Raw genomic sequence first — 22,146 nt, forward strand, 5'->3', positions numbered from 1 at the left:
TTTCTGTGCAGGCGATGAACCACGTGCAGAGACAAATCCAAGTGAAAATTGGCTGCAGTGCAAACTGTATGGAACCAGCAAACAGGGTTTCTGGAGTAGCTCTGCTAGGCAGTAATTCCCTTTGACCAAGAAGAGGTGGCAGCTTCACTGGCACCAGCCTATTTCAGAGCATACCCTTGGAGTACAGCCCACGTACAACTAGTCAGTGGAAGAACATGAGATGGAGTATAGGAATTCAGAGAACACGAGATCTATAATTTACGATTAACAACCACAGACATTTAAGTGACGTATGAAATTATCCTATTTATCATGTTCAGGTGAGCGGTGCATCTAGCAGCAGATGCATTTTTACTCCCTATACTGATATTGCCCACTATTTTCCAGAATCCTGCAAGCCTTGCCTGCATGAAAACCAACAACCATGTGGAAACATATCCTGACACCTACTTGAATTGTCAAAGGTGCTGCAGAAGCAGGAGAGCAAGCAGCTTGGTGCAGCTGGTAGCTGTATGCCTGCTTCAGGGAGGATGGCAACTTAACTTTGCGAGATGACTGGTCCTGTTCATTTGATTGTGCAGTCCTGCCTGCTAGGCTAAATACTGGGATTTTTGAAGATGCTGTATTCAAACTCACACCATTTATATGAGGTCAGTCTTACAAAGCCGGTGGCACCAGAAGCTAATTCAGTAGCTCTTCCCGTCTCAACATCGTGAATAGGCATGAGTTTGTCCTGCCCGAGAGTGGGCAACTAAAGCTGGATCCAATCCATGATCTTGTGACCAGTGGATAGGATTTAGATAGAATGCACACACCTAACAGCCATCTTGCCTGGGCAAAAGTGTGATATCTCAGATAAGGAGAGAGTTGTCAGTCAGCCAAGATGTTCGATACATCAGAGAGAGAAGAGAAAGAGAATAGAGATTAACACAGTAGGAAGAACCCAAACAGAATAGTTTCTTCTGATCCACAGGGTCACTACGGTAAAAATCAAGTGACTTCTAGGAGTCAGCACTTGTAATCTATCTACAGATTGCATGTAGAACATGAGCTGACTCATAAAATGAGTTGAAATAGATGACACACCAACAGAAAGCACTAAGAGGAATTTGTCTTATATTCCATAGGAAAAAGTCTCAAATTAAGAATCAGTCTTCCAATACATTCAACAGGAGTGTCAAATGGAAATTAAGCACCAAGACAATGACAGGGCAGAAAGAGAAGAGTTTAGTATGATAGTGTGGATGTTCAATTATCTTGGGACCCAAGTATAAATATTGAGGTTGAGAGCACTGCCCTTAATGGAATGCAAAGCTACACAGCAAAACCTGTGTTGAGAATAAGGACAAGCAAAGTCCCTCACAGACAGCCTTCTTTCTTCTACTGAAATACCACAACAGTTTTTTAAAGCAAGTTTTCCCAGAACATTCTTACTCTACTGTCATGCAAACACACTGTGTTTATATAGAGTGTGACATAGGAAGTTGTAACTTCCATCTGAGAGAACCTCCTTAGACTTGAATGTGACTCCAGGGCTACTGATGTTGTAAACAGACACCAGCTACTTCGACATTTAAAAGAGCTATATCCCAAGTTGGAGGGGGCATATTGCAGCGATCATTAAATGCAAAATATTTGAATTAATGCACTACTGAAAACAGATGGACAAAACACTGGCGCAAGGAAGACCCAGAGTTAAGTTTACTCCTACAATACCACTAAGATTTCCAGTAAGATTTTTGTGTATCATAATACAGTGCACTACATAATAGGTGTAGAACTATTAAAAAAAAAAAAAAAGAGGCATGTTTATGAGAAAAAAACCCATGCCACCCAGGCCAATTAGCGTGGAATAAACAAAGCAGAAGTAGACCAAATAAGAATTTCCCGAATTTCTACTGATTTTCTTTTCACTCAATCTTGCCCATATTCCATACTATCCCTCACTATTTGGCTCCAACCACAACAAGCAGCAGGTACTATCTGGAAGGTAAATAACAGATTCCAGAACACAGAGCTTAAAGTTCTTTAAACAAGAACATTCAACTTGCTATTATCATAAACCAAGCTCTAAAGATGGATAACTTGTTTAAGCCCTCTAAAAACCTAAAGGCCTGTTAATTGCTTAAAGTGATTCCAGGCAGGCTGTACTCTAAATCAGCTTTGAACCCTCAGAATATCTTAAGCTGTTCATGATCTGTCAGCTCTTCCAAGGGCTTAGACAATTTTGGATGTCAGGAGTCCTTGGGTGAGCGCAAATTGCTTAAGTCTTCTAAGGCCTTAAACATTTTAAACTGCACAAGTATTGAGAGCCAAAGTCACTCTTAGTCATCTCTGAATTTTCATTAGTGTTTTAGCAGAAACTAACATAGACATTAATTCAAAGGCAATTTCAATCTAGGCTTGTTTTGTAGCTCTTATACCAACAAACAAACCCAGGAAAATGCATTTACAATGGGAGAAATCAACTTAAAAATAAATGTTTAAAATTAGTAAGCATAGCAAACTCTTATTTTTAATAGAACATTGCTATGTGCGCACATAAAGTTGCCAAGCTCCAGAACCAAGATTTTAGTTTGGTCTAATCTCACTGAGATCCATAGGGAAAGCCAAGTTTTATATTTTTAATCTTCAGCAGTTTTGAAATCAGCCAACTAAAAAGTATTCTGTGTAGCACACATGGGAAACCTGCTCCAAAGAAAAGGAAAAAAAAAAGAAAAAAATAATCAAGAAATCCAAATCCACAATTATTACTTCAATTACTCACAGTTTGTAGACATTAAGACCATTTACAGAACCAGGGAGTTTGAGGACTTAAAAAAGGGAAAGAAAACAAAGAAAAAAATGGTTGTTTTATTTGCTAGCTGGATTCACTGGAGTCCTGCTGGAAAAAACCAGACATAAGGGACAACAAATAAAACTCCCTAAATAATACAGATCAAAGACTGGAAAATTAAAGAAAATCTTACTGGAAAGCCAAGGAAGTAAATAAGGGAACAAGGAAGGTCTAGTATTGACCCGAGGAGAAAAGAAAGGTTATAAAAAAACCAGGATGGACTTGTGTTGCAAAAGAGGGAAAAGACATTCTTAAAATAAACATGAGGAAAATGGTATTAGAATGAAAAAAGGTCTATTCATTAGTGAGGCTAAGGACAAAAATTAATGATGATTCAAAGTGGTAGAGATACCGAATTTTCTTCTCTGAAGTCTCCACTTATAAAATATCCAAGGGTACTTACGCAATTAGGGAATAAGAAATGAAGCCAGACATAGCAGCTAGTTGCACTCATTAAGAAAATGTTTTAAAAGTTAACTTTTTTGAGTCATTCATACCTGCTTTTTAATACGTTACAAAAAAATTAGGAAATGACAAAAGGCCAAAAAAGTCAACTTAGCAGCATTCATCAGAAAGAAAGCCATAGTTAAATTGACAATTACTGTCTTCTAAGTGTAACTTTTATCCTTGAAGAGAGTAATATAACAAATAGAAAGAAGATAGATTAAAACAGTGAAAGAGTGATCCACATGCAGTTGGCAGTTTAGTCAAATAATTGCTTGCATGAAATTTAACTGCTTTTGAAGACAGAATTAAAAAAAGTAAAGGAAGAAAAGGCAGCAGGTGTGATCTGAATAGATATAAACGAAGTACTTGTTTTTACAGCACATGGCTGAACTGTTAGATTGCTACCCAGTCTGGGAACTACTAAGGACCTGCAGAAGCCCAGTGACATAGTACACAAACTGTTAAGTTGCAGGTTATGTTTCTTTAACACAGAGCTCGTACCAAGTTCCCTTTCTCATGGTGGAAAATAAATGTCTCTAAGCAGTCAGTGCTACAGCATATCTTGAAGAATTGGGTGAGGGAAATGAACTTGCTAATAAGTGAAGACTTAAAGCAGCTCTCAAAATTTACCTCTAGGATTCGTAGACATATTAAGTGGAATTTTATGAGGGCAACTTCCATCAGTCATCCTGGATATCAAATTCACATACAGAAACAGAAATAGAAATGGAATAAAAAACAGTATCAGAATGGAAACACTGTTTCAAGCTTTCATATTACCACTCTACTTCTCTTGCACCTGCAATGGTTACCTAGGCTTCTCTGCACAATTTGGAATAATTCACTTAATAACAAAATCCAAATATAAGCTTTCAGGATGCATCTATAGTGCAAAATTGGCCATCTTCCCTCCTTTTCAATCCTTTTTTCAATCAAAATCATCTTTTACCCTCATTTAGGAAATTCAATGTATCTTGTGGTTAACAGGTGGCAAAATTCCAGGACATGCATTCATTTCCTCCGCCATGGTCGAAGGCCACTGTGCAGATGCTGCCATAATGCAGGGAGTACTTGGACATAACTAGTATCCCTAGCCACCTCAGTTAACAGTTGTGAGAACATTCCCTGTGCAGGGTTGCTAACATCCCCCCGTTACACATGAAGGAAGACAGCTCCTCCTTCTGTCTCCTTGTTTACTCCATCCTCCAGAAGCTATTCTTATAGCAGGGCTTATGCTGCTGGGGGCATCATGGTTAGAGGCTGAAGAGCCTGAGGAATGGAGCCAGCCAGCAGAGAGACATGATGCACCAAGCAGCTGGAGAGATTACCATCTCCTTACCAATGTTGATAACTAGATGCAGACACATTGTCCCCATCAGTAGATGGGAGGATATGTAATTCTCAGAGAAAAAAATAATAGATTGGCATGGACAGATAAATGCAGTGATCCCTTGCAAAGCATAGGAATTTATCGTAAAGAGAATTTTCCTGGAATAATTTCACGTTAGAGGCAGATCTCACCACAAAGAATTAAAATATGCACATTGAATATGCACACTGAATCAGTCTGAGACTCTCCACACCTACTTCCCAATGAGAGAAATCTAAGGGATGCTGCCTCTGACTCAGATGCATCTTCAGGGGTATTTGAATTCCACTACCAGAGGCTCTGACTGCTGAAGAAATTCTTCCTCTCTTGTGGATGACTGCATTACAAAGCTAACCCTAGACAAGGTGCTTTGAGAGCTTGGTTTTGAAACAGTTTTCTCAGAACACTGAGGTTTTTGGATTCGTATTTTCAAAAGCATGTGAGCACTGAGCCCTCCCAGAATATACTCCTGAGAATGGGGGAGGGGACACTCAAGATGAAATGACGAACAACTGATACTTGGACCCCCTGCCTTTCTTCCATGGCAGTTCTCCACAAGTGAAGTCAGCTAAAGGCAATAAGCAGCATGCAGTCTGTTCCTCACCACTTTGGTCTCACCTGTTCTACAAGGCAATTAATGCTTGAGATGTCCCATCAGAGGTTTTTCTGAATGGGAAAACTCTTGTTGGAATGTCACAGGGTAGGAAAGGTAATGAGTACTAAGAATCAAAATCCTTTTTAATTCAGTAGAGGTGTTTCTAGTGGACAAGACAGACACTGTGGATTTGATTCCATGCTGCAAAACCCAAAGATTCAGGAACTGAATCAAACCTTGAACTATGCAGAGTCAAGAAAGATGTACAAGACTTTAGTGAGGATTATGACTGGTTGCAGTTACAAAGACATCAGGTAAGGGAAAAGTAGCCCTGGGGAGGCTAAAAATGCATTAGCAACCACGCAAAAATGTCAGTGTGCAGCAGGACAACAGAGGACTGGGGGAATTCACATTGCTCTGTACCACCTCCTGTGACAGACCTCCAGGCCACAGCTGAGTGGCCTCCAGGCCTTCTATTTGTATCCACTACCTCAAGTGGTGTGCCTAAAGGGATTCCTGTTCTCATGTGACATGGCTCTTCCAGGGAACACCAGTGTTATCAATTCAGCATCTTGATTTAGCTCAGTGGTGCCCACCCTTTAAAATATGGCAGCCTCAGAGCCTTTCAATACCACGCATCTGGACTGAACACCCACTCACATCCAAAAAGCACAGACTACCACATGGTAATGTGAAACTGCGCAAGCAGACAGCAGACTCGTGATCTAATATGTATGCAAGTCTACCAGTTCGTAATCATCACAAGAGTGAGCTACAGGACCCTCGAAAAAGGAAAAGGCTGTCAGAACTTCATAAAGATTTCAACCTGTTTCCAAGCCACATCTGAACCAACACTCTCCTATCAGCAGGACTTGCCTGAGAACCACAGACCTGAGTCCTGTTGCTCCAGCTCCAAGAGCAGACTTGTGAAAAGTAAATTGTTTGTCCTGTTGGTCATTTGCAGATGAAGTTGTTTTTAAAAGCCGCAGGAACCCAGTCCCCTGGGTTCTTTCCTCAAAGACACAGATTCAGCAGGAAAAGTACACATAGTTTTTACAGGTTACAGAGACCTCCTCTCAAATGGATAGCTTGTTTATTTGCAAGCAAGTGAAACCAGCAGCTAAACAAACAAAAAGAAATGAACAAATGAAAGATGGGCAGACACTGCCGAACACCAGCTCTGCCACCTTTGCTATTTGTTATCCACCGTCAGAATAGTACTTATTCAGTGATGACTGGGATCTTTGGGTTTTTATTTTCAGTGCAAGTCTGCATCTAATATTACATGTGAGAAATAACATATTAGTAGTACGCAATGTAAGTTGGTTAGCCTTTGAGTGTTTGGGAAAGGAAGAACATTCCTGATGTTACATTAAAAGTTCCTTCCAACTTGATCACATAAAAAGCAGATTAAAAAAACTGATGCTTTTCAAGAGCACAATTTAGTGAGCTGACTGTCACCTATCTAAGGAAGTGGGTACACAATGTCCTTTCTTTCCTTTACTCACCAGAATGCAACCCTGGCAGGGGTTGTATCTTTGGCTAATAAAAACATTTATTCCATCCTCACAGCTACTGTACTGCTCATGAATTCCAGTCTTTTACAGGCTTCTTTCTGGCCCATTAGGTGCATTTCCAAGTGTGAACAAACACTGCTGTCACCACCTCACTACCCTATAGCACAACAGCTCTGAGAGCCAACTTGTCAACACAAGTTTAGATGTGGACCTTCGGTTTAAAACACCAAAAACTGCCTCATGGCTCAGCAGTTTGGTCCCACCATCAGTCACAAGTATTCAAGTCATACACTTGTCTCTGCAAGCTGAGCTGCATCTCCAAACAGCTGAGTCTTCTGCATCCACCCAGCCAACATACAGGCTATTGCAGAAATCACCTGGTTGCCACTTTTACTTCACAGTTACAACCTAGTCGTAGTCAATTTGTGCCTCCTTGTTCTCTAACAAGAAGTGTATATATATATGTATTTTTCCAAACTGCTAGCCCCACTATCGCACTATCAAAATAGCCAGGTAATATGTTCACCTGCATGATGGCTGAAATATGTTCATATATACAGGTGACCAGGAATAGTCGGCATGGATTCACCAAAGGGAAATCATGCTTAACCAACCTGATTGCCTTCTACAGTGGGACAGCTGGTTGCATAGACAAGGGGAGAGCAGTGGATGTTGTCTACCTGGACTTTAGCATGACTTGTGACACTGTCTCCCATGACACCCTCATAGGGAAACTCAGGAAGCGCAAGCTGGATGAGTGGATGGTGAGGTGGATTGAGAAGTGGCTGAATGGCAAGTCTCAGAGGGTTGTGATCAGTGGCACAGGGGCTCGTTGGAAGCCTGTAACTAGTGGAGCCCCCTAAGGGTTGATAGGGGGCCCAATATTGTTTAAATTATTTATCAGTGACTTGGATGAAGGAGCAGAGAGCCTCCACAGCAAGTTCACTGATAACACAAAGCTGTGAGAAGTGGTCAATACCTCAGAGTGCTGTCTGCCATTCAGAAGCACCTCGACAGGTTGGAGAGATGGGCAGAGAAGAACCTTCCAAAATTCAACAAAGGCAAATGTGAGGTCCTACACTTGGGGAGGCTGGGGGCCAAGCTGCTGGAAAGCAGCTCTGTGGAGGAGGACATGGGGGTCCTGGTGGACAACAAGCTGTCCATGAACCAGCAGTGTGACCCTGTGCCAAGAAGGCCAATGGTATGCTGGGGTACATTAGGAAGAGCATTGACAGTAGGTCAAGGGAGGTGATCTGCCCCCCTACTCAGCCCTGGTGAGGCCTCACATGGAATACTGTGTCCAGTTCTGGGTTCCTCAGTATGAGAGACACATGGAGTTCCTGGAGTGAGTCCAGTGGAGGACTACAGAGATGATTAGGGGACTGAAGAAGGGTGTCAAGAAGATGAAGCCAGCCTCTCCTTGCTAGTGCTGAGCAACAGGACTAGAAGCAATGGGCAGACACTGGAACACAAGAAGTTCCACTTAAACATGAGGAAGAACTTCTTTACTGTGCAGGTGACTGAGCACTGGAACAGGTTGCTCAGAGAGATTGTAGAGTCTTCTTCCCTAGAGATTTTAAAAAGCCATCTGTGGTCACAATCCTGAGTTATACGCTCTAGGGGACCCTGCTTGAGCAGGGAGATTGGACTAGATGATTTCCAATGGTAAGCTCATCTGTTCTGTGATATACATTTAAACAGTTCTCTTTTCTTGGATATATTTGGAAGGCTATATAACCCCCTCCTTATCTCTCCTTTTTAGCCCTGCTAAAGACCCCAAGCTACAGGTTTTCTTAGATAAAAATGCTCCCCTGACCCCACTATCTGCTGCTCTTAATTCCTGCGCCGGTTCACAGGTGAATTTTAAACCGTTCCAGTTTATGTATCTAGTTTCTTCTAAAGCACTACTGATATTTTGCTATCTCTGCTGTTAAGTGTCTTGTGTCTCATCTTAGAACTAAATTTTTTCTTTTTACAGCCTCATGTATTGATGGCTTAATCACCTACAATCAACTAAAACCTTGGGTCTTTCTCCTCCTCCATCATTTTAACTGCTGAGCTCAGTTTCATTAGTCACTAAGTGTACTTTGTACCATTAAGTTCTCATTTCTATAACTCCAGTCACTTTCACGGCAATTCAATTCTTGTGCAATACTTTGATTTTTCTCTGCAGTGAGAAAGCTACTGTCACATCAGCAAATTTATTTAGTGCACCCTTACAGGCCACTAGAGTAAATAGTATTAATTAACCAGTTCCAGAACAGGTTCTTCAAGGAAGTCCGTCAACGACCTCTTTTGTGGCAGAGTACAGATGTCAACCATGTTGTATTCTTTCCTTTAGCCAGAACTTCATCTATGTACCGAGTTCATATTATGGACTGCCAAGACAACCTGACCTTTCCCACTTCCATCTGCAAGACAACATGCCATCAGTGCTACCCCAGCTTAGCAACACAGGCCAAAACATTTAGTTTTAACTAATGTTTCTTTAGAACTCTGGAAAGACCGCTTGCATAGCCTCTCATCATGAGACCATGGAGCCTCAAGTTATGCTTTTTTTTTTTGGTCAGCTTGTACTTCTAGTCTACTCATTTAAATCCTGTATTTGAGGAACAGCTGCTATTTCAATCTGTTTATGTGATTCCTGTAGTACTTGGTTTCAAACGCCTCCATTGTATATAGGAATAAAGACCCAGGGAATTATAATCATCTCCGTTGTTTGCTACTGACCACAGTTTTCTTTGCCAAATTAGAACAGTTGGGGGGGTTTCAGCAGTACAGTGTTTTCTTGATCCCTGCTGTTTGCTGGGCTATCTTCCATACAGTACTCTATCAATTGCTGAATCCTTTATTTAATATTTCTCTTCCTCTATATTACTTTGTATGGTAACTACATAAATATTTTTCATCTTTTTCCCCTCACTCCTCAAGTTAGAGTCAACAGACACGCCGATCTCACACCAAGTTTATTAAGCCAAGAACTACTGAGATGGCATCCACATGTCAGGCATTTTCCTTTCTCCGAGGATCTCTCAAGTAGGTTTGAGACAGACACCACAGCTGCAAGCCACTTCTGCTCTGATAGAGTCTCACTCGTGTGTTGTGATGTTAGTGCCTCAATGCAAATTATACAGCTCGGTGAGTATCTACACCTTCATGCTGAGGTTTACAAGTTGCTCTTGCCTTTTGTTGGTCTATAAAATGGTGCAGTCAAGAACAGAACTCATCGGGTGTTCTGCTCCAAAAAGAACCCACTAATCCTTGTGACATTTACAATAACCACCAGAAGCATCAATCACTCAATCCATCAGCAGGAAATCTGTTGAAGCACTTCTGTCAAACCACCAATAAATCTCTCACTTATACAGCCACCTTGTTTCACGTTCACATACAATAGGTCTATTTTTGTTGGAATTGGGCATAATTATAATGAAGTTGCTGGGACAGAAGTAAGGAGACAGAAGAGTGCCCTAGAAACATGCTGAGCTAAGAAGGTTTCACAGGGATGCTGCAGAAGGACTGGTAGTGCTCCCATAAGATACCGTGAAAGTGTTCCTGTTGGGTATTTAGTGAAGTGCCAAGAGACATGCCACTCAGCTTTGGGGTACCACAAGCACTGGAACGGAAATCTAATGTGGGGTATGTAAAGCCAGGACAGCCAGACCAAGCTAGATTCCACAGCATTCAATCAAAGAATCCACTCTCAGGAAGACTTCATTTTCCTGGGTTCTTACGACTTCTCTATACTTAGAATATATAATAACTTAGAATAGCTTTCAAGTTCAAGAAGAAGAGAGCCATTATTCATGAATAATTCTTCTTCTTAGAAAGTATGGCAACTGTTCTTAAAGAAAGCCACTTATCCTGGAAGAGAGTGATTATAGCTTATTCTGTAACAATATCTTGTAGAACTTCATGTATAAATAAGGCCTTGATGAAAGATTATGTTCAAGAGAACAAGAGGGCTCTTTGAAAAGCGCTGGCATCTTGTACTACAGAAACCGATCCAATCTGAATTCCAATCACAGATTTCACCAGAAGGCTGTACTGAATTACTCACTATTAACAATTGTATATATTTATTCTGATTTAAGGTAGTGGTTCTACACTGACCATATGACTCTCCTCAAGCACCACATGCCCGATGTCATGCACAACAGATGGGAGTCCACATGCAAGTCGTACAATCATCAGCAGTGCTGCAAGTTTCTAGCTGCCAGTTTTTAAGTTACAAGGAACTTCAACATGTGAAGCATAACCCCAAAAAAATATCAAGGTAGTTCAGTACCAGGAAATAACTGAAGCAGAGAAATTGGCGAAGTGTTCCTGCAGCATAAAAGAAACATAGCTCCAAAAGTACACTTGACAATACAATGGAAAAAAGAGTCTTAAAATACAGTGCAGAGACTCCCCAAGAAAACTGAAAGCAGTATGTTTCACTGCTCACTCGGTCATCTGTGTCACACCACATCTAAATTAGCTTGTGTTTAATTGCAAGCTTACAAAGGGACAGTTAGACCCTTCACAGATCTTTATAAATAAGAGACTGAAGTCTACATGTCACATCACTGGACTTTTAGAGAGGACACCAAAATAATTGACTGACTTGCTCATAGTCATGACAAAAGTCTTTGCAGATCATAGAATCTCATGCATGAATACTGTAACAAGTATTTGATAACTCCAGGTCAGTAGCTTTCTATCTGTTGGTGAACTTCAAGAGGTTCTTTAAAGCTGAGGAAAGCAAGTATATTAGTTACAGCTCACATTTGCAGCCACTGGAAACTTTCAGAAGACCATAAATCCAGAGAGACTGAAAGACACTGCACTAGGCATATAAGAAACAAAGGATCTTGAAATTCTACAAAGACATGGAAAATAAAATGAGCTAATGAGATGCACTTCAAACAGCCTCTGAAGTTTATAATCAGCAAAACAAACACTTATTGTAAGTGACTCAGGTAAACACTGTGGCAATCCAAAAGAACTATTAGGAATTGGGATTTTTGGGCCCCTCAAGCACCATGTCCCAGGCAGTGAAAAGCCATGGTATCCCCACTGCTCTGAGAATAGAATGACCAAAGCAGTTATATCTCCATGTTATGTCTCCACGTAAAGCAAGCACTTACTCTGGTCGGCAAATCACCAGGTCCCCTTTGTTGGTGCCATATGCCAATCCCAGGCCTGGCTCAGGCAGCCAGCGAGCAGAGTTTATGCTGACATGTCTTCTCTGGTCGGCAGGCATTGGGTACAGAACGTTGAAAACTCTCTGAAACAATAACAGGAGATTACTTGACAGGACAATACAAGGCAGGAGAGGCAAGGAGCCTCAAACAAATGTGAAATCAGCCTGCAGCAGCACAGATGGTCATGGAGACATGTCACTATACAGGATGTTGCAAGAAACCACTAATTCAACAGTTAGAGTAAGCAGCTGCTAGAAATGCACATGCACATGTCCTTAAATATTTAATAGACTGACTGGTATACAGCTGTGAAGCAGAAGTAGTTCTGTCCCCAGGAGAACGTGCATGTCACTCAGTGGGCTGTACAGTTCTTTTATTCAAACTAATTAAACAAAGTAAAGGGGACAAGTGCTATAGTCACTATGAGAATAACACAAGTACATAAGTAACAAATGACTCAGTTCAGGTTGGCTTCCAACACCATCCATTCTGCCTGCAGAAAGGTAAGAAGCTGAAGAGTTGCTAAGACTGCAGGTAGTTAGCATGGCTGCAAGTCAGTGCTTGCCAAATGCTGCATTAAGGCAGGTGAGTGAAAACCTTGTGCACACGAAGGTCTGCACTAGCTTGGTTTCTCAAGTGTACTGCTCCTACTCCAAGAAGCTAATGCCTTTTGTACAGCAGTGCTTTCCTATACCCTGCCATCCAGCAACCAGAACTGGGTATATGACAACAGTCCATTTAGCCCAAAACCACATGGAAATCATAAAAACGAAGAAAGGGAAATGGAAAAAGCAGTAATGAGTCAGTTTGGTTACCAGGAATAGACAGGGACAAGCTGCTTCAGTGTACTGGGCTATCAGGGCTTCAGAAGGGTAGGACTAAAGACCTATCTTGGCATTTACAAGACCAAATTGTTAACAGAATTTCTGCAGAAATTTAGTTTGTATTTAAATCTGTAATCACTGCAAGTAACACAAACTTTTAATCTAGATTTTCAGTGGGATAAGTCCAAGCTGAAAGACATGTTTTCATTAGATTTTTCTGATGGGAAAGCATCCAATCATCCCAAAACCTTTCTTCCAGGCTCCCCATAAACAGGGATGGTGCTGAACCAGGAAGCAGGGAAGGGAATGAAGGTGTGCTGGAACAACAGTATAAAGGTTGATAGGAATGCAGATCAACCACTACTGCACTGCTGAGGTGGCCTGAAGTAATAATTAGAATCCATTAGGATGGGACTCATCAGCTAGCATAACAACCTGGGACTGGTTTTCTCTGTAGCTCTAGTGCCCACTGCACATCTTGTGTGTTTGACAATTTGAGATGCCTGAGTCAGACACCATTTAACTATGTGTCCTCCAATACTACCCAGAACCTTCATCCTGACCATTGGAATGCAAACAAAGTAAGTCAGAGCAAAACAATAGAGATACATTATTTACCATCACTGGTAACACATTTAATTGGCTCCTCTGAGGAGGCCACATTAGAGGAGAAAATGTCCTTACAGATTTCTCTATATGACAGAAGTTGGTCACTCTTTGCCTTGGCTATCACTCACCAGTTAGTGTATTCAGAGAAGCTCAGTGTTTGGATGGAAGGAAGAGGTCCTTAGAGGTTTATCTAGCTCTTACCCATCTCTGCCATGTCTGTCCCATTCACTCACACACATGCACCTTTCTTGCTGGGGAATCAGGGAGGGAAGGGCAAAGGGAGAAAAAGAAGGGGGAGGGGAATCAGATGTATGATGGTAGCACCTGTTACCATGGAGATTATGGTGCACTCTGAGATGGAAAGACTGGATTTGGAGGAGGAGGAAAGAGGAGGGGAAAGGGAGGGTCCCCCAGAGCTAGGAGCATAAATCTGTAAAATAAGCATTCTAAATATCTTAAGAACTGCAAGGGCCTTCCATCATATCCTTCTTTGGCAAGTCAGAAACAAACAATTTCTCCTGAGAATGACTTTGCAAGGTACCACAGTTCCAGAAGCCACCTTCCTGGGCTACCCACAAGCTCCTCTCCAGGTCAGCTCATATAGCTGTTGTCCCACACGCTCTGTAACCAGCCATGCCAAGGCAGGAGACTTGCTGGCTACAGCTGAACACCCAGGTGCTCTGCAGTAAACAGCACCCCATGGAAAGTGCTCCCCCAAGAACATGAGTCTGGTTCTGACAACCTGCAAGTGTTGGCTGAGGGCTAAATCTCAAAGACAAGATGGCTTTAATATTCTGCATCAGAATAATTGCTTCATCATTCCACTCCATTCCATTCAATTCTAAACAGCTTGTCATGCTGAAGAGCTCCCCTCCCCTGCTGCTTCCCACTCCCACGCTAATGGGACAACTCCATGCAGTGTTAAGGGTGATGACATCCGTGCGTGTAGTAATTAGTACATAAAAGGAGAGAGCAGCTGTACTGGCATAATCACCACTCGCAGCAGTAACCAGGACCCAGCTAATCAATCTGATGCAGTCATACAGACTATCTCTTGCAATTGCATCCATTAGCAAGACCCCCTACTCTATCCACAGAGTGGAAGAAAAAATTAAAGTTCCTTCAACATCGGCAGGTCCCTCTCTTCAAAGAAGGTCAGAACTCTGTCAGAAGCACTGTTCTTCATAGCTAATTCCTTTTGGACCTTTTTTTGGTTGTTTTTTTTTTTTTTTTCCATTGCTAAATCTTATAAAGAGCTACTGAGATATTTCAACCAAAGTAGCCAGCCTGAAAAGATACCACAGAGTGACCACACCTCTTTGCCAGTGAACTGTTTGTACTTTGTAACTCTGAACTTCTAGGAATAATAGTCAGGTTGCTCGAGGAATCCTACACTAACACAATTCTCCAGCTTCTAGGTCAAGAGATTGCTGCCAACCCTCACACACTCTTAAAATTAACAAGACAAATGCATGAAGTTGATAATTCAACAGTTTCTTTTCATTAGGGCTGGCCCACAGATTAGTTGCAGGCCATGTGTAACAGTCATGTCAATGGCCGAGGGTTCAGGAATCAGTTCAGAAACACTGATGTAAAAGTCCACTAATCTTTAAGGTGTTCACCACACTTTCACAGCTTCAAGAGAGCTTATTTTTAATACTATGGCAGTTTCATTTAGGAGGGATTTCATATTGCATCCACTTTGCCAGCCCATAATCACTATCAGCAGTCACAGCAAGCTTCCATGCTCTTCACCATAACCAATGTCAAACTCATTCTTAGCATCTCTGCACTACTAATTCAATAATACGTAGCCACACCTTTAGATGTGCTGATTCAGCATTTTACAAAGTTGGCAGCTGTCTTTATTTGCAGATGCTGTTCTGAAATAGAGTTTTGAAGGATATGTTTCTCTAACTACAAACACTGTGAAGTCTGAGGAGTGGGAGCTTCAGAACATCCCTGTGGAAGCTTAAGCCCAAACAGGCAATGTATGTATAGCAAGCTGTTCTCTTCTTGGCAACAGTGTAAACATATAAATGTCCTTTCGGTACACACAACAGGTCCTACTCCTTCCCTTTAGGGTCACATGACCCAGCCCAAATTACACAGAACATCTGCTTGACCTGTGCTTGCAGAAAATCCTTTCTCTGGTTGATGCCCCCACACTTCACAGGAGATTCCAGTAGTCTTCTGTCATTTCAGGGACTCATTCTCTCCTTGAGTGCAGGGGATGACAGCAAGATAAAAAGTCTTCCTCTAGAAAAACCAAAACTGTCTAGGTGGCTAAGCTTCCATATAAAAGAAGACTCATACCAAGGGAAAGCAATGCTCACAAAAGAAACAGTTGCTTGCTTCTATTCTACATCCCTGTAATCATGAAGTGTGGGGAAAGATTTGGTTGAGTAATTTATGTCTCTATTTTCAAAGACTGCACTAGAAGCAACTACTTATCTTTTTAGTGTGCCTTTTTTATCCTCTCTGAACAGAAATGAGCATGTACATCATGCACTGAACTCCCTAAAGCTCATTTCATCACTTTACAGCCACTTCTTCAACGCTGATTTCAGCAGGGGAAAAGATGGCTCAGAGAAAGCAGGGCTGTAAGGCATGAAGAAAAAAAACAGGCCCTCAAATTATTCAGCAAACAAGCTACATGTGGAGTGCAAAGGCCACCTCAGGCCCACTGCTGTTGCTTCTCCTCCAACTTGTCAGTGCTGTCACATCAGTACTGTATCACCTGTCACAGCCACCAACTTAGGTATTTACTTATGGCAGAGTGCCAGGAGAGCTGCATGACAATCAACAGCCTCAAGGAATCTTTCCCAAAGATCTCTTCCTTGCTGTCAAGCTGCTGTGTACTTACAGGGGAAGAAGGGGCTCAGAGCACAACACAGAAGCACAGAGCTAGACAGTTAATTTATACCTACCCTGGAGGGGTAAGAAAACTTTTTGCTAAAAGCCTCTGCTAAGTCCTAGTTATTGACCTATTGCTTCTGTCTTCCACTCTGTCCCAAAGCTGCTGCAATTTAATAACACTCTTCAAATTCCATGTCTCCCCTCCATTTCTAGGAAGTGGCAACACTAAAAAGCTGGACAGGGCAATCGCCAGGATCCTGTCAGTCATCAAAGCAGCAGCAGGCTACCCCAAGTCTGTGCTACTGCTGCCAGTTGGCAACAGTGCTGCACCGCTCGCCTGATCCAAGCAGCACCATGCCTGGCCAAAGCGGAGGCATCACGTCATCTGCACAGCTGCCTCTTTGCTCAAGGCCTTCCCACCTTTAAGAGAGCAATGAAAAGCAGGGGAGTGCTGAATACTACTTGTTTGGCAGAGTGGGACCTTACTTATCTCTGACACTCAAGAAAGAAAAAAACATGTTTTGAAGCTGGAGGAGAAAATTCTGGCACAAGCAGGCAGGAAAACTCAGCAGGAACTCTTGCTTTTTATCTTTTTAAATTCAATAGAAACACTTTTGCTCTCAACTAGATGCATCACCTTTCAAGATGCCAATAAATTTCAAGCCATTACCTTTGCTTGGCCCAAGCAGTAAGTTGGCTGTTAGATCAGCCTTGATAAAGACTGCTTGGGGAGGGGGTGCAGCTGTTGTCTCGTTTACATGGTGAGATCTTGTCATCCATGAAGCTCCATCCTGACAGCAGGTAAAGGGAGAGGAAAGGCTGGAGCAGATAAGGTAGGTTTATAAATCTCCAGCCTAAAATGTAACTATTAATTTCAAGTGAATCAACACTGTCACCAGAGGCTGATAGACCACGAAAACACACAGGAAAAGAAATATCTAATGTGTTAAACCCAATAGAAACCTCTTACTGTGCGGACTGGTAAAATACACACTTTCATAGCTACTCTGAGTAGCAGAAAAATATCTTCAGAAAGGAGCATTGATCACTGCTGGATGGATATAGCTGTACTGGCAGCCAACATTTGTACTTCACGCCTACACAGATGTAAAGTTTATGTTGGTAAACAAAGTGCTCTTCATATGGATACCGGTTATACCACCACAGCAGAGGCTGCACAGCTTTGCCAACATAACTGCAGCTGTCCCTGAGACTCTGGCCAGCACAGGTACTTCATGCTTTAGCGAACTAAGCTACGTGAAATATGTCACAGATGCAGTCCTAAAAGAATGGCCAATCCACAACACTGTATTAAGTTCACTGAAAGTACACCTCTAAGCAAGGCCTAGGCACAGTTTGAAACTACTCAAAGAGCACGATAACAGAAAACTATGAACCGTACTTGTATTTGCCAAAGCAGCAGATAAGGTGCAGTGACAGCACGAAGGCACAAGCAAAGCAAGTTTGACTTCATTGTTTTTGATTGCAAGCACCTTATCAAGACTGAACAGAATTAAAATCAATTAACTATCTTTTTTTTTTTTTTTGCCTCCTCCCAGTGTGTTGCCACTGAAACATCTTACCTGGTGCACTTTTTTCAACATCAGTGTGTTAACTAGTTCACCTCTGACACCAAGGTATCAGGTAAGTTTCTATAAAGCATCCACCACTCCACTGAATACATGATGTGTCTTCTACTTGGCTGCCAGGAAGCCACCTGCATCACTGACTTCTGTTATGCCTCCAACTAATTCAGACAAGTCTGTGGCTTTTTAAGGCCCAGAAGTATAATAAAAAACAAATATTCTAAGCTGATCTCCTTAATAAATAATGGTACACTTTTTTCCTTAGATTACATTCTTTATTTTGTCTTCTATTAACAAATTCCACAAAATCTGATGAAATTCAGGCTTAAGACTTGCACTGCCACAAACAGCCTCTGCAGCAAATTTCAAGTCTAGCTTGTCTAAAGCAGAGGGTCTTGAATGCAAAACAAAACAAAAACTCCTTGGGATAACACTGATGGCTCAATACATTTATTCATAAGACAACATATAATGTAATTTTGAAACATAGCAAGTCTCTCCTTTGTTTGCAAGGAGTCTCCTTCTGTACCTATATGCAGATTCAAAGAAAAAGGCATGCATTTCCCATGATCAGACAGGAGAAAAGATTTTCTTTTTTTGCTACCATCTCCCCTTATTAGGCAGGTTGGTCTGTGCTGCTCAACCCCTCCCCCACAGCTGATTTCTGCTAGCAACATACACGTCCTTCCATTACATCTTCTCTGTTAAAGTGGAAGAAGTGAAAAATAATGCACTTATCTTTTTGGATTTGTCAGTCTTATCCTCAAATGGATTTTATCATCCAATGCTCAGCACAAATAAAATTTCTTTCAACTCCATTTATCTTCCCCAGATGCAATAGGATTATACATAAAATTTTTCTTCAGTCTTCACCAATACAACAAACCTCTTTCTGCCTTTCTCTGCACCTGTTGTGAGTGCAGAAAATCCTAGCTTTGCTTTCTGAGCCACAGTGGATTAAACGGGAATTAACTCTTAATTTTCAGCAACAACTGAAATCTTAACTGTGGATAGTTGATACAATTTCTAAAACAGGTCAGCACCAGAAATTTCTGTTGGATGGACTGAGAAACTTTTTGCAAAGGTGAAACATTGTTGGTTCTTCCTGATCATACTTGATCACCTAATTTATTGCTGATATTTCAAAGTCAGAGAAGTCTCACTGAAGCACACCTAATCCTTTCTTTACGCAAGCTCTTTGCATTATCAGCTGGTCCTTTATTTCACAAGCCTTCCATGCAACTACTACATTTCAAAATAACTAGTGGGAATCTTTAAAACATTAAAAAGAATGAGGTCTTATAAAGAAATGGATCATCTCAAGTAACAAAGCTCTCATTCAGGAAAATAATACACTTGTAGTGAAGTAGCTCATTATTTTACTGTCCCCCAAAGGCTGCAAAACCAGGGTAATAGCTCCAAAAAACCCTTTAGGGGACTGGTCCAAACCCAGATCCCAACCCTAGGCTGAGTAAGCAAGACACTGCTAAACAAAACAATTATCCTTTCATTTGCATGTGTGTGTGGTTGGAACAGAGGAAAGGAGAGAAACAGGAATGTCTGTTTGGAAGTGTTGGTGTGACAGAAGATAGATGTGTGTGTCTGTGTATATATATATACACACACACACACACACACACATATTCAGTACAGATGGACAAGTGAACTGAACTGTGCAAACAGGACTGTGCCCCCAGCTACTGCTCTCTTGCAAAAATCACCAACAGCCCCAAATGCTGGATCAATCTAATAAAGATATGGTCACTTCTTGGCAAAAGGAATGACAGACTTCTTCATTTTTGCCCTTAACTCAGACTGCAAACCAAAAGCAGTATCCGTGAATTCCTCACTAAATGTCATGCTGAGACTGTAACAGCAACATCCACAATATGTTAGAAATCTAAAGACAAGAGCAAAGGATTTGAGCACAGCTGCCATTACACTCCGTTCTCCGTCTGCTGAGCCTCAATAGAACGGCATACAAGATCAAATGTCAACAATATGTCGACGACAGAGCTACATGCATCCTCATCTAGGTGAAAAGAGGCTGTCATCCAGATGTCTACATGTCTGTAAGGAATAAATACTGGAAGAAAGAGTTGGCTTAAATTTAATTCAAGGAAGATGGTAGGAAGAAGTACTGAAAAAAGTCTTCATGAAATTGCAAACCTCTTCTCAGCCCATGGACAGTTTAATGCAAATTGGTAATAATTCACTTTGGCTCCCTTCCCCCTAACTTCCTTGGGCAAGATGACTGCACATAAATAATCTCAGATGTGGAACTATCTTGGCCATTATTTCTTATATCTAGTTAGAACTACATACCCAACTGCACCAAAGTTACAGTAGCTACTATGGGGCAAATGGGCTCAAGGCCTTACCTGAACTGCAAGAGCTCTGGCCTCCAAATATTGGACCTCGTATTAAACAAAACGTCTTGGCTCTCAGTTTCACATCTCGCGAAGTAAAAACATCCTGAAGGAATGTCATTTGCCTTCTCCTCACACCAGCTTGCTAAAACTGACACTGTTCCCATGTTTAACAATTTCATGAGATATTAACACAATATTTTATGAAGGAATCCTAATGAGTTTTAAGTTTTTACAGTTTCTTGTAAGTTCTGTCTTAGCAGGCTTTATGCAGACACAGCTGACCGAGTCAAGACAGCAATTTAACTAACTCTTACAACATATTATTCCTGCATCCATGCTCAAAACCTGCGAAAATCTTCACGCCAACTGCACCCCTGAGGTGGTGCTGCATTTTCCAGTGATGTTGAATAGAGCTCTTTCTTATAGCACTCTACATAAGCAGTGCTTACCAACATGGGTTTTGGATATGATCTCTTTTCCTAAAGATACCTGACAGAATCTACTGATACACAGAGCATATACACTATTTGGTCTCAACTAGACAACAATGCTCCTTTTTGTATTAAAAGGAAGGACTTCCCATATCAGTTAGAAAAGGGTTCTGTCCCCATGTCCTCTTCCTGGTATCAACAAGTAAGCACATGCAGCCTGTGACTTCGCTTTGCCTTTTGACAGTCTAAAAAAACATCGACCTGGTTCAACTTCTGCCAACAGTGAAAAATTTCTTTGGGCAGTAATTGGATATATTATTTATGGTTCTACTCCGAGTCATCAAGGGCTCACCCTATTGACCTGAAGATGTCAAATTTCTCTTAAAAGGAGACTCGAGGGACCACACCAACACACACTTCTTTCAATATACTTACTTTCTTGCAAACTATTCTTGTTTTCAAAAGTATGCTAATTCGTATGAACTTTTCCACTGGAGGTAACATGTTGCAGTAAGCCATCTCCACATATTGTCCTAACCAATTTTCTTTTTGCATTACAAGGGTGCGTCCCAGCAAAGCAAATGTGCAGGGCCATACGCTTTCAAGCTTAAAGCCTCTTTGCTTATGGCTGCAGGAGCACGCATAGTTCACCCAGAGAGTCAATGAGTGACCATTGCAGACCACATTGGACACTTGCATGAAGCTCAGAATGCAACAGCACTCAGTAAAATTGTGCAACTTCTCACATATTTTGTGCATTAAGAGTTAATAAGCTTAAAAAAAGCTTGGCTTTGTGCTAAAGCCCTGTGAGTCTTTCTGCTTTGGGCCTTTCTTCCTGTGGTATTTGGAAATCTCCATCTGTTTACAATGGAAATGTACACATATTCTGTTCCATTCAGGCTACTGACCCATCACTTAATCGGGATGTTTCCAAAATAGCGGCAGTCTTGTCAAAAGCTAATTCTGGATCTCCACAGCCTGAATTTTCTTCCACATTCAAAGCACAATGCGGTATTTGAGATTGGGCTTGGTTAAGTCACCTTATCCTCACAAATTGTGTGATTTGCTCTTCAGCTTCATGTCAATCAAATTTTTCTATCGCCTACATCACTTTTTGTATCTTCAACTTAAAAGCTCCCTTCCAAGTTTTATTTTAATTTGGATTACAGTAATCACGTTTTTCTGATATTTCAGAGTTAGCTTCCTCTGGGTAAAATGAAAAACATTAAACATTGCAAGGGCATCAGAATTTGTGAAAGCCAGAAATAAAACTACCTTCTGGCTGCCTTTCTCACTAATATCCACTGCTAACGGATCCAGGGCAATATGATCCTTACACTTCCATGTTTCTAAGGATCTTCAGCTCCAAATGAGATTCTAATTTCATGTTCTTCTAAGTTCCTTAACCTCTGTATATGCTTGAAAACATATGGAATTCAGAAATTACCATAGACCCAAGCAGCTTAAAAACATTCTTTATTTAGAGACAAGTTCCACCCATGCTTTCAAAATAGG

General features: G+C 41.3%; 1 protein-coding gene across 2 annotated transcripts in view; it reads right to left on the minus strand.

Annotated features, from left to right (window-relative positions):
* Window positions 1-22,146, minus strand: part of AMBRA1 (autophagy and beclin 1 regulator 1) — a 128,516-nt gene that overhangs the window by 17,381 nt on the left and 88,989 nt on the right. For both annotated transcript variants that reach the window (XM_017808090.1, XM_017808081.1), the window contains one exon: window positions 11,894-12,033. In XM_017808090.1, coding sequence (XP_017663579.1) covers window positions 11,894-12,033 — 140 coding nt within the window. The remainder of the gene's footprint in view (window positions 1-11,893; window positions 12,034-22,146) is intronic.

The sequence above is a fragment of the Lepidothrix coronata genome, unplaced genomic scaffold (assembly GCF_001604755.1).
Source record: "Lepidothrix coronata isolate B3197 unplaced genomic scaffold, Lepidothrix_coronata-1.0 Scaffold1, whole genome shotgun sequence".
Taxonomy (NCBI): Eukaryota; Metazoa; Chordata; class Aves; order Passeriformes; family Pipridae; genus Lepidothrix; species Lepidothrix coronata.